Source organism: Saccostrea echinata, unplaced genomic scaffold (assembly GCF_033153115.1).
Source record: "Saccostrea echinata isolate AGI-Se365-2 ecotype Australia unplaced genomic scaffold, CSIRO_AGI_Sech_v1 ptg000012l, whole genome shotgun sequence".
NCBI classification, from domain to species: Eukaryota; Metazoa; Mollusca; class Bivalvia; order Ostreida; family Ostreidae; genus Saccostrea; species Saccostrea echinata.
This window is the reverse complement of record NW_026889761.1, coordinates 18,927,501-18,943,888: the sequence shown is the minus strand read 5'-3', so window position 1 is coordinate 18,943,888 and position 16,388 is coordinate 18,927,501. Positions and strand designations below refer to the sequence as shown.

Genomic DNA, 16,388 nt, shown 5'->3' with positions numbered 1-16,388 from the left:
GTTTCATTGATATACAGTTGAACTTTGTTATCTCAGATTCTGACATATTGAATACCAGGGATATGTCGAAGTGAGCTGGCAGTCCCAAATTATTATATGAATGAATAATTCCCATCTCTCTGATTGGCTGAGATCCAACAATGTTAGAAAAATACTACGTTATATTCACCTGCATGTGACCTTCCAGGTGAATATAAGGATTTATTTTTCTCACATTAGACTAAAAATAGATTGGGAATTCCCATTGATACAAATAGTTCTGGAAAGATATTTCACTTGCAATTGACTTCCACTCATATGAACATAACATTATGGCACATAGATCTTGGGTGATGGGTGGGTGGGGGGGGGGGGGCTGTTGCAGGGGGCCTGTCTCACTTGCCACCTTTTTTGAGAACGTAAATTTTTAATTTAAATTTTAAGGATAAAAATGATCAGTGAAAGCCACCATGTACAGACCTTAACTTCCAATTAAATAAAATTCTGAGTTGCGAAAACTCTCCTTTTTCGGGGGGGGGGGGGGGGGGGGTTCTGATAATGCCCCTCACTAAAATAGTAGTGAAGGAGAAACTTCAGGAGTACTGTGCAACAATATATTCGAGCAATAGTGTAAATCAGATGTGTTTACTTAAAAATACCAAGGAACTTTTGGAAAATTTGAAATCACAAAATTTTACCCTAATCAACAACATAAAAACTTGCACAACTTTTCAACTTTATATACAACCATTCCCCATGAAAAAATAAAGTCCAGGCTTTTTGATATTGACAGCTGCTTTTTCAATGAAAATTGTACACACAAGTACTCTGAAGTTGATATTAAAAAGATGCTTGAGTTTCTGATTGACAATATCTATGTGGTTTTTGGAGACCAGGTCTTCCATCAATCTATTGGAATTCCCATGGGTAGTAATTGCACCCCGTTATTGGCAGACCTTTTTTGTATTCATATGAAGCAGAATTTGTTCAAAATCTTATACATGAAAAGAAGAAAACACTTGCTGTGGCCTTCAACTCAACATTTAGATATATCGACGACGTATTGTCAATTAACAATGGTTATTTCCATTCTTATGAGCATGCTCTACGTATGAACAATTTCTAAAACGAGGTAAGTTATTGACAAACAAGTTGATGAAACAAGAATATCAGCAGTCTCGTTTAAAGTCGTCATTTCGTAAGTTCTATGGTCGATACAATGACCTTGTCAGCAAATACAATTTATCTTGAAGTCAAATGCTGACTGACATTTTTCATACCAATTGTTAGGCCATTATTTACACACTGAATTGTCGACAGATTTTTCCGTTATTTCCCGATCATTGCAAGGAGCACACAGCGGGTGTGACCGGTCGGCAGGGGATGCTCACTCCTCCTTAGCACGTGATCCCACCTCTGATGTTTTAGAGGTCCATGTTTGCTCTGCTCCAAAATTTGTATTGTTAAATGGACTTTTGAGCCAAATCCTGATTCGTTGGGAAGCTGTGATAGCTCAGTATATTGTACTGCAGATTCTGTGGATCAATTCAGATTGGTTAATTTTAATGTTATATGATCTGAAAAAAATTATGGGCAACAAAAGTATTTTTCTACGTTCTTTACACTTTACAAATTTATTCAACACACAAACACTGAAAAAAAGTTAATCATCAAAAAAATATTGTTTATTATCAAAGAAAGTTTGTATACAGGATAGTGTGTACACATACATTGCAAGTGTACTTAAATGTATACTTATACAAATATAAAAGTTCATGAACAGAATGTAAAAAAAATAGCAAAAGTAAGCACTTGGTTAATAAATATTTTCAAATCAAAAGGTGGAGTACCTATGAACAGAAACAAATATAACATTCTTATAATTCATATTAAGCAGTAAAAATATGTGGATTTCATAACAAGCAAGAAGCCCATGGGCCATATCACTCACCTGAATAACCTTGGCCATGCTTTTAGAAGATTTTTAGAGACTTTTCCAATTTATTCCCATTATTATTATTTTTATCCCCTAGCGTGACTGCACTCTTGCACAACTCTTCGTTGTGACTTCATCAACCTTAGCCCTATTGTGACCCCTGCCATTGCCAACATGAGGAAGCTGGCATATCAATATGACAGTGTTCACTGAGATATTTATATTTTGATACATGTAAACATGTATATGTATAATTGTTGGCATTCTGTTAATGTGGAATGCTATATTGTGACTTCAACCAAAGCCCCAGGGGCCATGATTCAACAAAAATGATTCTACACTTTATGGAGTTGCTTCTATAATGACTCATTGCACCCTGCTATTTTTAAAGAGGATTTAAAAACATTCCTATTTAAGCACATAAAATTAACATGTAAAATACAAGTGAAATAATGACATGCTCTTAAAAATTGACTGTTAAAAAAAGACATTGATAAACATAAATCACAAGGAAAAGATGAAGATATAGAGCCATGTATACCCGAGGATAATCCATGAAAAATTTGATATGCTAATTTCCAGTGGGATTCTCATGAATATTACATGAACATGTTTTTTTTTAATATAAATACAATAAAATAAATTAAGTTGAATAATCAAATAAGACGATAAAAGGCTAGTATATAATAAAAGACTAATAGTATAATATGGGACTTGGCTCTTCATCTGGAAAACTTGAATCTCAATTATCCAAAACTAAATGGTTGTTGAGAAGAAGCCAAAAATGTGAAAAATTAACAGTTGACGGATGGACAAATATTAAAACAGAAAAGCTCATTTGAGCCTTTGGCTGAGGTGAACTAAAAATAATGTTATTTGAAAAAAATGACAAAAAATAAATTATAAGTTATCAAACAAAGGTGGTATCAACTTGCTGGAATGCATGAATCACATAAATGATGATACAGATTTCCCTACATTTTGTGAAGTATTATTTTGTTTCAATTCATACATCTAATATTATTTAAATAATAAAGATGGGATGAAAAGATCTTGCAATTGGCATGAAAAAAGAAGTAAGGTGAAAATTATCACAGCTTTAAACCAATCATTTTTCTTCGTAATTATAGTCCATTAATAAAAAATATTGTTTATATTTAGCAGATATCAAGGTTAAAATACATGATGAAGAAACAATGGTTGAGACTTCTAAAATACTTCAATATATCCAGGGGATTTGAGATATCAGTGTTCGAGATATCAAAGTTCAACTGTAACTTGATTTCTACATGAAAATGTATCATTGAGCAATCCTCAGATTTACACTGAGATAATGTGAAAGAAATGAGTTCCTGAGAAGTAATTATTAAGTACCTGGTTAACAAATGCGTAATCTTTTAATACACAAATGTTAATTGAAGCATAAAAAATGTCACTTTAGCTTCAAAAATAAACCATATTAACTGAAAAATAATTTCAATTTGAATATTGAATACATTATCAAAATGTGTTTGGAGCCAAAATTAAACTCAGTATATTCTTAAGAACAAATGGATTTCATTGGTGGGTAGACTAGGTTTCAGATCAAATGAGGTGATGAATGGTTTCCCTTGATTGGCCTCTATAACTCATCCTTGAACCTGAACTCTCCATTATCCAGACTCTCTGCATCTTTAATCAGGTGACTTAATTCATCCATTGTCTGCTGCACTCTCAGCCAATTCTGTTAAAATATAGCATGTCATGTGACAGGAAGTCAGTGATGTAACATCAAAGAATTGTATATTGGTGTTTTGGAATATATATAATGTTACTGCAAAATTTATTTATCACACAATAAAGACAGATTTGTACCTGCTCGTCCATTTTGTCTAGTTCTTCCTCATTAATGGATCCATCTTTATTTTTATCCATCTCCTGGAATATCTATAATCATAACAGGTCAGTTAATGAAAATTACAAACAAACACACAGACTAAGTGACCTCTCTGTATATTGTTTAATAAACCTCAATTTGACTACTCAGTATATTTTACTGAATACTTATTATGGAATTGTACTTGCTTTGAGTTTCTTGGTAAATGAACATTATTTCAAAACTAGCAACTTTTACAGTAATGATGGTAACAGAGGAATGAAATGACCGTGAGTCAATTTAGTTTCCAAGAAGTTTCTTTGAGATACTGATGGAAAATTGCTGTATGTTTTGGTCTGACATATTTTGTAGATGTTATTTTGTTATGTAATAACCTTACCTTCCTCATTAAGGAATCATAAGGAATATTGTTGTTTCCCAAAAATTCAATATCATCCTGTAACAATAAACATAACAGCACTGTATTACACTTCACTGTGTGCAAATAGAAAGGAATTATTCTATATATATTGTTGTCTGTCCATGGAATTAAATAGAATCTAAAAATCCCTATCTAAAATACCAGGATTATTTTTATATCATATTTACTGTCGGTTTAAATTACGTTTCATTTTACCGTTTGATATGAAATACTTAATAAATAATACATTTATGAGTTCTTACCCCAATTAAACCATTCAGAAATGAATGATAGTCACAATTTTTTAGCCTTGAAAGAAGAGCGTAAACATGTTCTCTGAAAAATAAAATGAATAAAATAAAACTCACATGTATTGTGTGGAAATGATAAATTTGTAGGAAAGCTACCGTATAGTGGATTTCTTTAGAGGGTGTAAGATTTGGCGTTCTGCTTGCTCAAAGGTATGCCAATAATTTTGATGGAACTTTTCTTGGTGGACACACAGTTCCTTGACGTGTAAAGTAGAGGAAGTTCCTCCTCTGGATGCGTTTTCAGTACATTTAATATATGCTTGAATACTGATTTTGGCAAGATTTTGAGTAAAAACCAAACCAGATGAGAGATATATTGTTTTACAACAGACTGAACAAAGTTATTTTTTCTTGTATTCAGTACTTATAGCAAGTGTGCAAATTTAGCGATTAAAATTTTTAAACTGCTAAAATAAGCCAAAGTTAGCACCCCGCTAAAAATTCCTGCTATACGGTATATCAGAATTAGAACAACACTTATTTGTAATTAATTTAGAACATTAAAATATTATGATATTAATCTTTCTTTAATTAAAAAAAAAAATAATTCTAGCACATATGTTTTGAAGAAAATAGCCATTTATCATTTAATCTACCATGTTGCCTTCTAATTTTGCGACTCATCATTCTCACAAATATAGACAACAGGCAAATATTATTAATTGCTCAAGGAAAGACAAACTGATGTATGCAATCCCTCCCTCTCTTGGAACAGATACTTAGAATGCATGCTTACTTTATGGCATCAACACTCTCCATGACTTGATCAAAGCCTCGGAATTCAGCTGTCTTTAAGGTCAGGTCAAGGTCACACTCTGAGTTGCAGGATTCCAGTGAAACATCTTTTGGGATAAAATGGTTCCACCAAATATTTACAGCCAGGTTACTATCAAAGGACCGAACCTGGTGAATCCTGAAAAAAATTTAGGAAAAAATTATTTGCCACTTCAGTATTTCCTGTATTTATATTTTCACAACAAATTGATGAAATACAAACAGGATATAACAAATCATAAATATAATGTAATAATTCTGGTTTTCTTTGGAGATTATTTATATTAGAAGATATTTAATGCTTTGCAGTTGGATATGGTCATTGGAATTTATTTCAAATTAAAAAAAAAGAATATCAATAAATTGTCTTAGAGTCTTGAGTCTTGACATTACCATTTATATGGAATAAAAAGACAATCCCCTGCTGTTATATTAATGGTGTAGAATTCCACATCAGCCAAGCCAGGGTACTTGGTGTAATCAACACTGAAACAATTACATGGGGTCACAATTCAGTAAATTTTACTTTTTATACATGCCATGATATATAGTCTCTTAAATAATCATTTTTTTCTTTAATCATTTTGTCCCTTTTCTGTGCCCTCTCTCCCTTTCTTCTTTCTAAAAAATACCTGTCCACATCCACACCTGAGTAAGAACCTTCTGGATGGTCCAGATCTACCTACAGTTAACAAACAAATAAAAAAAATTAACCACTGACAGAGGTTTGAATGCTTTTAACTCTTTACTATTTATTTTATACATTTTAAACATACATGAACATGGTATATATACCTCCCCTGCTTTCGTAAATGGAGATAAAGTATAGAGACCTTTGCTGGCTGGTATCAACCAATGAGGATAAGAGTGTATAGAGACCTCTGACGGCTGATATCATCCAATGAGGAGGAGAATGTATAGAGATCTCTGATGGCTGGTATCTTACAATGAGGAGGAGAGTGTATAGAGACCTATGACAGCTGGTATCAACCAATGAGGATGAGAGTGTATAGAGACCTCTGACAGCTGGTATCAACCAATGAGGATGAGAGTGTATAGAGACCTCTGATGGTTGATATCAACCAATGAGGAGGAGAATGTATAGAGATCTCTGATGGCTGGTATCTTACAATGAGGAGGAGAGCGTATAGAGACCTATGACAGTTGGTATCAAGCAATGAGGAAGGAAGGTGTGTAGAGACCACTGACAGTTGGTATCAAAATGAGGATGAGAGTGTATGGAGACCTCTGACAGCTGGTATCAATCAATAAGGAGGAAGTTTGTATTGAGACCTCTGACGGCTGGTATCAACCAATGAGGAGGGAATATGTATAGAGATCTGATGGCTGGTATCAACCAATGAGGAGAGAGGTTTGTATTGAGACAGCATGTATCAATTAATGAGGAGGAAGGATGTACTGGCACCTCCGACAGCTGGTATCAGCCATTGAGTAGGGTGTGGTATTGAGACCTCTTACAGCCACTATCAAACAATTAGGAAGGAATATATGTATATAGATATCTCACAGCTGGTATCAATCAATAAGGAAGGAATATATGTAGAGATCTTTGACATCTGATAACAGTCAATGAGCCGATAGAAATTATAGAGGCTTCTGACAGCTGGTAGAGCCAATGAGGAAGTATGTATAAAGATCTCTGTTAGTGGTAACAGCCATTTAGGAGGTAGAAACTACTGCCAATATATAGAAACCACTGCCAATATATAGAAACCACAGCCAATATATACAAACCACTGTCAATATATAGAAACCACTGCCAATACATACAAACCACTGCCAATATATACAAACCACTGCCAATATATACAGACCACTGCCAATATATATAAACCACTGCCAATATACATGTACATAAACCACTGCCAATATCTAGAAACCACTGCCAATGTATAGAAACCACTGCCAATATATAAAAACCAATGCCAATATATACAAACCACTGCCAATATATAAAAACCACTGCCAATATATACAGACCACTGCCAATATATATAAACCACTGCCAATATACATGTACATAAACCACTGCCAATATATAGAAACCACTGCCAATATATAGAAACCACTGCCAATACATACAAACCACTGCCAATATATACAAACCACTGCCAATATATACAGACCACTGCCAATATATATAAACCACTGCCAATATACATGTACATAAACCACTGCCAATATATAGAAACCACTGCCAATGTATAGAAACCACTGCCAATATATAAAAACCAATGCCAATATATACAAACCACTGCCAATATATAAAAACCACTGCCAATATATACAAACCACTATCAATATATATAAACCACTGTCAATATACATGTATGAAAACCACTGCCAATATATGCAAACCACTGCCAATACATACAAACCACTGCCAATATATACAAACCACTGCCAAAATATAAAACCACTGCCAATATATACAAACCACTGCCAATATATGCAAACCACTGCCAATATATATAAACCACTGCCAATATAAATGTATATAAACCACTGCCAGCTGGTAACAGCCAATGAGAAGGGATTATGTATGGAGACCTTTGACAGCTGGTTACAGTCAAAAGGAGGGATGATGTAATGTATAGATACCTCTATACATTATAGTATGACCTCTGACAGGTGATAGGGTTCAAGTGTTTTATTTAGGATATGGAATTGTCTTTGAATTTCTTCTAAAAATAAACTTTATAAAATGACTAAGATTTTTACAAGGAAAGCTTAGTAAAACCTTTATGATAGAGGATAAATTTTTAACCTGTAAAACAAACATACCTTGTCTCCATATTTATCTGGATCTACCATCACAAACTGCTTGTCTCCTCGATACAGACAATTGATATTTTCTACAGAATCTGTGTGCACAACAGATTTAGTTCCTCCACTACTGAACCACATTATCTATAACCGGTTAAAAAAACAATGTAGGTAATTAGATATTAACAAACCAACATATCTGCATATCAATATGATATAAAAATTATTAATCCAAACCGTCTGTACATGGTACATAAAAAATTTAATAATGCATGACTGGCAATTCCTGTATTTTGAAATAAACCTATTAATTTGCAATTTGAATCTTCAAGGGTACAGTTCATTTTTTTAAATTTTGTTTGGCATTTGCACCTTGCTATTCATTTCCATCTGCAGCTGGATTTGAAATACTTCTTTAATATAAATACACATGTACTCAAAAAATGTTAATATTTTAGTCTTAAGTCTAGAAATGATACATGTATTATATAACACATTTATTTCAAATATGGCATTCTTATTTTATTTTTCTTTTTTTTCCTCATTTTAAATTCATAGTATTTTTTATGAACTTTTTAAAAAAAATTTATTTAAACTTACGTTTTCCACTAGTTTTTCTTCCACTATAAATGGACACTGCATACAACAAGGAAGAACGATATCCTGACTGAATAAACACAACAGCAATAAAAAGTGTTATCAAGGTTAATATCATATAAATACTGCATATAGTGAGGGTAACACTGAAAATTGTCACCCCTCAAAAACCATTGTCAACCAAGATTGACAATGGTTTTCAGTGGGGTGACAATTTTCAATGTTACCCTCCACTAATGCAGCATTTATTATATTACACTGAATGTTTTATATAAATATAAATAAAGATGAAGCATGCATGCATAGATTCTGCACAGTCAATATTCTTTCTGGAATATCATCCGTCGACAAGCAATGTTGACTGTTTCTAAATTCTATCACACTGGAAGGCATGGTTTCATCATTTAGAGGGTAACAGTATAAATTTATTGACTAGGTTTGAGGGCAACATGCATTTTGTCGGACCCAAGAACCAAACTGTTTGTCTGAGGCCGTTTGGCCGAAGGCAAACAGTTTTGGTTCGAGGGGTCGACAAAACGCATTTTGCCCGAGATCACAGTCAGTAAATATTTTGTTATACCTTTTACTTTTTATCTTGACATAACATGATGTGAATTTTGTTTACCTGCACTGCAGTTTAAACTTGGTCAATTCCGTAAAGTTCTCTTGAACTCCAACGAATGCAAATAAGATACAGCTGACCCCGCCCACACTGCCACCCCCCACCACGATAGGTCCAATATTATGCTCTGGGGTCAAACATCTATTTTTTTTTATGACTGCTCAGCAAAACATTGGAAATGTTAGACTTTTTAGGTCATCTGAGTCACTCAGGTGACCTATTGCTATCTGTTTTTTGTCCGTCGTTGTGCGTCGTGAGATGTGCGTTAACATTTGAACATTTTTAGCTTCTTCTCTGAAACCGCTCAACCAATTTCAACCAAATTTGACATATAGCACCTATGGGTGAAGGGGTACAAAAATTGTGAATTTCATGGTCCCTGCCCCCCTGGTGCCTGAGGGGTGGGGCTAAAACCACCAAAATTATTGCAATCTTTAAAAATCTTCTTCTTTACTCCTGGACATCAAGCAGTCAAACTGTTGGCATGATTGTAATAAGCATTGAGCCCTCTACCAAAATTGTGAAGTTCATGCCCCCAGGGTCAGGGGTTCTGGTGCTAGGGTGGGGCTATATAGATCATATAGTGAAAGTGCATTTTTCTTTGAAAATCTTCTTCTCTGCTCCTGGGTATCAAATAAACTAACTAAGTACATAGTTATGATGAGCAAGAGTGCCTTATCGAAAATTGTGAAACTAATGGCCCCAGGGTCAGGGGTTCTTGTGTTAGGGCGGGGCTCTATTGATTATATAGTGAAAATGCATTGTTTCTTTGAAAATCTTCTTCTCTGCTCCTAGGTATTAAATAAACTAACTAAGTACATAGTTATGATGAGCAAGAGTGCCTTTTCCAAAATTGTGAATTTCATAGCCCCAGGGTCAGGGGTTTTGGTGTGAGGGCGGGGCTATATAGATCATATAGTGAAAGTGCATTATTTCTTTGAAAATCTTCTTCTCTGCTCCTGGGTATCAAATAAACTAACTAAGTACATAGTTATGAAGAACAAGAGTGCCTTATCCAAAATTGTAAATTTCATAGCCCCAGGGTCATGGGTTCTGGTTTTAGGGCGGGGCTCTATTGATTATATAGTGAAAATGCATTATTTCTTTGAAAATCTTCTTCTCTACTCCTGGGTATTATTTAAACAAAGTAAATACATAGTTATGATAATCAATGATGCCTGTTCCAAAATTGTGAATTTCATGGCCCCAGGGTCAGGGGTTCTGGTGTTAGGGTGGGGCTATATAGATCATATAGTGAAAGTGCATTATTTCTTTGAAAATCTTCTTCTCTACTCCTGGGTATTATTTAAACAAACTAAAAACATTGTTATGGTAAGCAATGATGCCTGTTCCAAAATTGTGAAATTCATGGCCCCAGGGACAGGGGTTCTGGTGCTAGGGTGGGGCTATATAGATCCTATAGTGAAGGTGATTTATTTCTTTGAAAATCTTCTTGTCTGCCCCTGGGTATTATTTAAACAAACTATAAAGTACATTGTTATGATACACAAGGATGCTTCTTCCAAAAAAAATGTGAAATTCATGGCCCCAGGGTCAAGAGCTCTGGTGAAAAGGGGGGTGGGGGGGCTCTATTGATTATATAGTGAAAAGCCAAAATTTCTTTGAAAATATTCCTTTCTGCTTCTGGTTAAAAAGCAAAGAAGCTATGTGTATAGTTATGATGAGCAAGAGTGCCTCTTCCAAAGTAGTGAATTGCATGAGCCCTGGGTCATATGTGCTGGTGTAAGGGTGGGGCTCTTGATAATATAGTGAAAATGCATTAATTCTATTAAATAATCCTGCCTGCTCCTTAGTGTTAAGCAGATAAACAAAGTGATTACTTATAATGAGCAAACTTTTGGTCCCAGGGTCAGAGGCTCTGGTGTTTCTCGGTGGGGGGGGGGGGGGGGGGGGTGCTCTATTGATAATATAGTGAATCTGTAGTAAGTAGTAAAAATGCATTATTAAATCTTTAAAAATCTTCTCTGCACCTGGGCATATCAGAGGCAAAAAGAGTAAATGTTTTAATAAGGAAGGGTACTTTTTACCAGATTTTTGAACATCTGAACCATTTGGTCAAGTGTTCTGGTCCTGGCCAGGGCTCTATTAATTTGTATTCTACTGAGAGGAGTTATTCCCCATTGCCATTTACTTTTGATAATTAATCACTGTAAATAATGTACTAGAAAGGTTAACTGAATAAGAGAATTATGCAAGAATTTTTATTGTATAATACAAAAAGTACTTTCATAGTTTTAATGATCAGTTAGACTTGTAATTAACAGATAAATAAAAATGAGACAAAAATAACTTGTCTTATTAAATGTTCATCAAAGACCAAGAGAGGCCAATGTAAGAGTTTTCAACAAGGAATTAAAATAGTACAGAAGCACTGATAGTTTGTTAATATACTGTATGGTGATGGTAATAAATGGGGAACAGATTAGAACCTAATTAATGAACTGTTAATGAATGCTAGACTAATCATTTTGTTGATCCTGATCATCCTATTTTTCTTGCTTTTGGGCCACAGGCACTTGCGGTATGGATCCCCCCCCCCCTTCTCCATTTTTTTTTTTCTTTTTAAATCTGGAGTCGAGTCACCTTTTTCCTATTTTTATATTCTAATATGTACTATATGTTATCAATAATGTAACTCTTTTGTCTCTATATGCTGTTTTTAAATATACCGTTTTCAACTGATACTCTCTTTTTATGTATCAGTCGAAAACGGTATATTTAAAAACAGCATATAGAGACAAAAGAGTTACATTAGTGATAACATATAGTACATATTAGGATATAAAAATAGGAAAAAGGTGACTCGACCCCAGATTTAAAAAGAAAAAAAATGGAGAAGGGGGGGGGGGGGGCGGTCCATACCCCTAGTGCCTGTGTTTTGGGCAACAAAGCTTCACCTTTCAGGTCATTTTATACTCTATGGATCCTCTAAATTGTTGTATTATACTCAGGTGACCGTTAAGGCCCTTGGGCCTCTTGTTTAGTATACAATTACACAGGAAACAATTTTTAAAGGTATAACAATGTATTTTATCAAACGTTTCTAAAGGAATCAAATTCAAGCAATTTACATAAAAGTATAACATAAAGTTTCATTACATGTATATGGTGTTTTAAATGACATTTTGTAATACTTTTTATCATATATAATCACTACAAGTCGATGCAAATGAAAAAAGTACATGAATCTCCATGTTGTCCATTTTCTGAAGCATTATGAACTAAAGGAACAGTTTACACGCATAGGTAATTGTGACATCACAAATGACACCTCAAACAACATTGTAAAAAATGGCTGCAACAGCTAGAGGATATAGAACACAGAAGGAATAGATAGGAAAACAAATGTACAACTTTTAAAGTTTGGTAAGACCCCAGTACTACTTTTTTTTTTTTAAATTTTTGTAAAGATTCATATTATCTGTATCAATTTTGAAAGTAAAGTCCATCATTTCTCTAAAATGCTTAAAAGATCATAAGTTTTTACACCAATAGATATTAAATTTGTTTAGCTGTCAGGTATCTATAATAATTCTTAATTATGTAGTTTTTATGATGATAACAGGTGTTAGAAAATTTATTTAAAAAAAAAAAACAACAGCAACAACAACTATCAACACAAACAGTTATGGACTTTTTAGATGGTTGGTTTGATTTTAACTAGAAAAATATCAATATTGTTGTTGGCTACACCTTAATATTGATATAATTTTGTCAATGACTGCAAGGGAAAATAACATTCAAGTTTAAAAAAGATTTAGATGATAGCATGCTTCTAAAAATTCACTTCCAAAAAAAGAGAATTTTAGAGGATCTCTCTTCAAAAAAACTGACAAATGCATCATCATTCAACAAGCCTTTGTATCTCATAACTTCTCTCAGCAACACATAAATAAAAAACCTAAAAACACCTTGGCTTTTTCTTTCATTTTTTCGGAGTAAGTTTAAATAAATGTAACTTTAAATCCCCTTGAAGACATAAAAGTCATAGTGAAAAAAAATCCTCATAAATGAGACACAAAAATATAAACATAAGCACAAAAATTTCAAAAAAATGTTAGGAATATGCACAAAAAAGGTAGATCTGTTAATTGGAAGGTTTTCAATTTCATTATCAAGAAAACTGTGCTTAAGGTTTCTGTGTCTCATATATTATAAATAAATGAAAGATAATAACACACCTAATGAATTTTGGTACCGGGTTTACCATGTATATCCCTGAATTATTGTAACTGCCAACAAATTCTGTAAAGGGCATGTCATGCACATCCTGCTTGCGATTTTCCTTCTTTTCGGTTTCCACTGACACAACATGATCTCTTGGTTCCTGAACTTGAAGAAAATAATCGTCTGTCCACAATTTAAAAGCTGGGGAAATTTTTGCTGCATTTCTCATTACAAGTGGTCTCTTAGGGAAAACATAATTCCTGAAAAATACATCGGGTGAGGGGAACTTCTCAACTTCATCGCATTTTAGAGTAGAATTTGTAAATCCAAATGGTTTTAAATGCCCCCTTTCTTGTGTCAAGTCTCTTGCGTATGATACTGAATAAAAAACGATGCAGAATAACGTTTCTAGTTTCATTTTCATAGAAGGGGCACGTTGCATGACGATCGGGATCATACAAACGCTTGATAAACAAAGTAAAATAAAATCTCCAATCCCAAAAAAGTTTACAGGTCACTGAGATATATATAAGTTCTTAATCATTCATATAATATTTTGTTGAAATTTTCTGAAAGACTCGATAAATTTTATTTCATCTTCTTATAAAATTTACCATAAATACCATTTGGTTTTAGAGTAGCGTCCCTGCTCTTCCATGTGACCACCCCACACTTCCTTTCTGCCATTTTTCTCATTGGATGAACCGCGTGTAGCGTTTTTGAGGACTTTTTGGCCGTATATTTGTATTTTTTTACGTTTTGGTAAGTATTAATAGTGTTTTCATAATTTTGAAGTTCTCAGTTTACTTATGCAGATAGGTTTTCATTAATTTGTGACAACATTATGGCGCTTTCTCCCTTTTACATTAGCACGTTGTCCAGAGTGTGGCCTCATTATAATCTACCCACGCTAACAAGAAAATATCGATTTCTTTGTTCAACTAATAACAACCATTGTTTGTAAACAATGCAGATCATTTTATCCCGTTTTTGTTTATAACTTGCAGTGTGTTCGGTACCATGCTTGCGAACTTTAAGTTGCAAATCTAATAAAAGTATTAGTCACATAGGCAAGAGCATTTGCCATGGCTATGGCTTCCGGTCGCTAATTGTAAAATGCTTATATAGTATCGTTAAGAAAACATTGCTATAATGCTAGTTGGATGATTCACATAGACGAAGGTCCAGTTGTGTAAATGTGTGAGCACAGGCACCTGAAGCGTGCATAATATACATATCGTAATTTATTAACTCCACCCCCACCCCACCCCACCCCCCGCCCCCAAAAAACCCCGCTTCTTACAAGTATATAACATTTAAATCTTTATGAAAGTACAAACCCATGCAAAGAAATACATATACAGTCATATTTCGTTATCTCGAACTTCAAGGGACCAAGAAAATACTTCAAAATATCCAAAGATTCGAGATATTCCGGGTAATTAAGAAATAAATGCTTGGGACTTCAAAATCACTTTGACATATCCATGGTATTCAAGATGTCCATGTTCGAGATACTGAAGTTCAACTGTAAATAAAATCGACTGAGAAATATATTTTTGAGAAAATAAAAGACTCGTAATATTTTGGTTGTTAGTTTGGTGGATGAATTATGTATGTTATCTATACTAAGGTGCCTGTATATATATATGTGAGTAGGTCTAAATGTGGGTTGTGTATTTCGTTGCAGGCTTTTGTAGAATGGAATAACGATTTTTCTTGTTTGAATAAGAGCAGAAGAAAAGAATTCAAATTTAACCATGGAAACAAATGGTGTTAAAACTGAACCTGAAGTCAAAACGGAGGAACCAACAGAGGAATTTCAAAAATTAACTGAATATGGAATTAACATCAAAGTTGCCAACGAAATTGTCAAAATTTATGAAACTGGTGAGTGAAATATAATGTTGCAACCTGCAAGTAATAAATTGAAGTGTTAAAAGAGAAAGAAAGTTGATATTCATTATTCTAACAGAGAAAGTGTGCAGTATTTAACATACCATGCCAATTATTTTTATAGGAAAGTTGTCACCAGAAGACCTAGATGAGAGGGCAATGGATGCACTGAAGGAATACAACCCGGATGATGCTATCGCTGTGCTGAAGCAGTTTTGTGAGAGCAGTCTGGAACACGTAGGAAACAAAAGCGCTTTTCTGTGTGGGATGATGAAAACCTACCGCCAGAACAAGAAGCAGGGTGCTCAAGCTTCCCCAGCTCGGGGCCCTGATCCTGCCAAGCTCTCAGTAAGTTATCCATGAAGGATACTTTCATATATTTTACTTACCTTCTTCAAGAAAGGTTGTCATTGTATGATATTGAGTTCTGTCTTTCACTCTGTCTTATGAAAGAATTACAAATATTAAATTTGTTTTTAAAAAAATTTTGCAGGAAATTTTAGAGAGAACTGGGTATTCGCTGGACGTAACTACAGGACAAAGGAAATATGGTGGGCCACCTCCAGGCGAGGATGATCAAAACCCGCCTCCTCCTGGTTGTGAGGTACTGCCACTGAAAATAATACTTTCAGGAGATACTGCACTCAGAATTACAATAAGCAGACATGAAAAAAGTTGATGCAGAGAAACTGGCCAGTTTTATTTAAAGGATGTTTTATCTTATAAATGGCATTCAAATCTTATGTGGTATATACAGGTAGAAATATAAAAGAATATTGCATTTTGTAGGTGTTCTGTGGGAAAATCCCAAAAGATGTGTTTGAAGATGAGTTGATTCCCTTGTTTGAGAAGTGTGGAAAGATCTGGGATCTCCGCTTGATGATGGACCCACTAACTCAGTTTAACAGGGGATACTGCTTCATCACATTCTGTACCAAAGAAGGTGCTGAAGAAGCCACAAAGGTAAGAGAGGCAATTCCTTCTGCCCAGGAGAGAGAACTCGTCCATAGCCTCTGATCCAA

General features: G+C 34.2%; 2 protein-coding genes across 3 annotated transcripts in view; one reads left to right on the top strand and one right to left on the bottom strand.

The window, feature by feature from the left end:
* Positions 1-1,703: 1,703 nt before the first annotated feature.
* Positions 1,704-13,888, bottom strand: LOC133186067 (tRNA wybutosine-synthesizing protein 5-like). Its single transcript, XM_061321348.1, has 10 exons — positions 13,485-13,888; positions 8,664-8,730; positions 8,082-8,207; positions 5,909-5,958; positions 5,670-5,762; positions 5,239-5,415; positions 4,455-4,527; positions 4,171-4,227; positions 3,770-3,841; positions 1,704-3,638 (listed from the first exon to the last, which is right to left on the bottom strand). Exons 1-10 carry the CDS (start codon positions 13,886-13,888, stop codon positions 3,537-3,539), a joined length of 1,221 nt encoding a protein of 406 aa, XP_061177332.1. The 3' UTR covers positions 1,704-3,536.
* Positions 13,889-14,158: 270 nt separating this feature from the next.
* LOC133185482 (heterogeneous nuclear ribonucleoprotein R-like) overlaps positions 14,159-16,388 on the top strand; it is a 6,032-nt gene continuing 3,802 nt past the window's right edge. The window contains exons 1-5 of one of the 2 annotated variants that reach the window (XM_061320732.1): positions 14,159-14,232; positions 15,161-15,360; positions 15,491-15,714; positions 15,860-15,970; positions 16,156-16,329. In XM_061320732.1, coding sequence (XP_061176716.1) covers positions 15,231-15,360; positions 15,491-15,714; positions 15,860-15,970; positions 16,156-16,329 — 639 coding nt within the window. In that variant the 5' untranslated portion in view covers positions 14,159-14,232; positions 15,161-15,230. The remainder of the gene's footprint in view (positions 14,233-15,160; positions 15,361-15,490; positions 15,715-15,859; positions 15,971-16,155; positions 16,330-16,388) is intronic. The other variant, XM_061320733.1, reaches the window with a different exon arrangement.

Excerpts from the sequence above, each read along its gene's own strand:
- LOC133186067 (XM_061321348.1), bottom strand. The coding sequence starts at position 13,888 with ATGAAACTAGAAACGTTATTCTGCATCGTTTTTTATTCAGTATCATAC. Across the intron at positions 8,208-8,663 it reads AAGAAAAACTAGTGGAAAAC|ATAATGTGGTTCAGTAGTGG; the intron begins GTAAGTTTAAAT and ends AACCGGTTATAG. Across the intron at positions 5,763-5,908 it reads TCAGGTGTGGATGTGGACAG|TGTTGATTACACCAAGTACC; the intron begins GTATTTTTTAGA and ends TAATTGTTTCAG.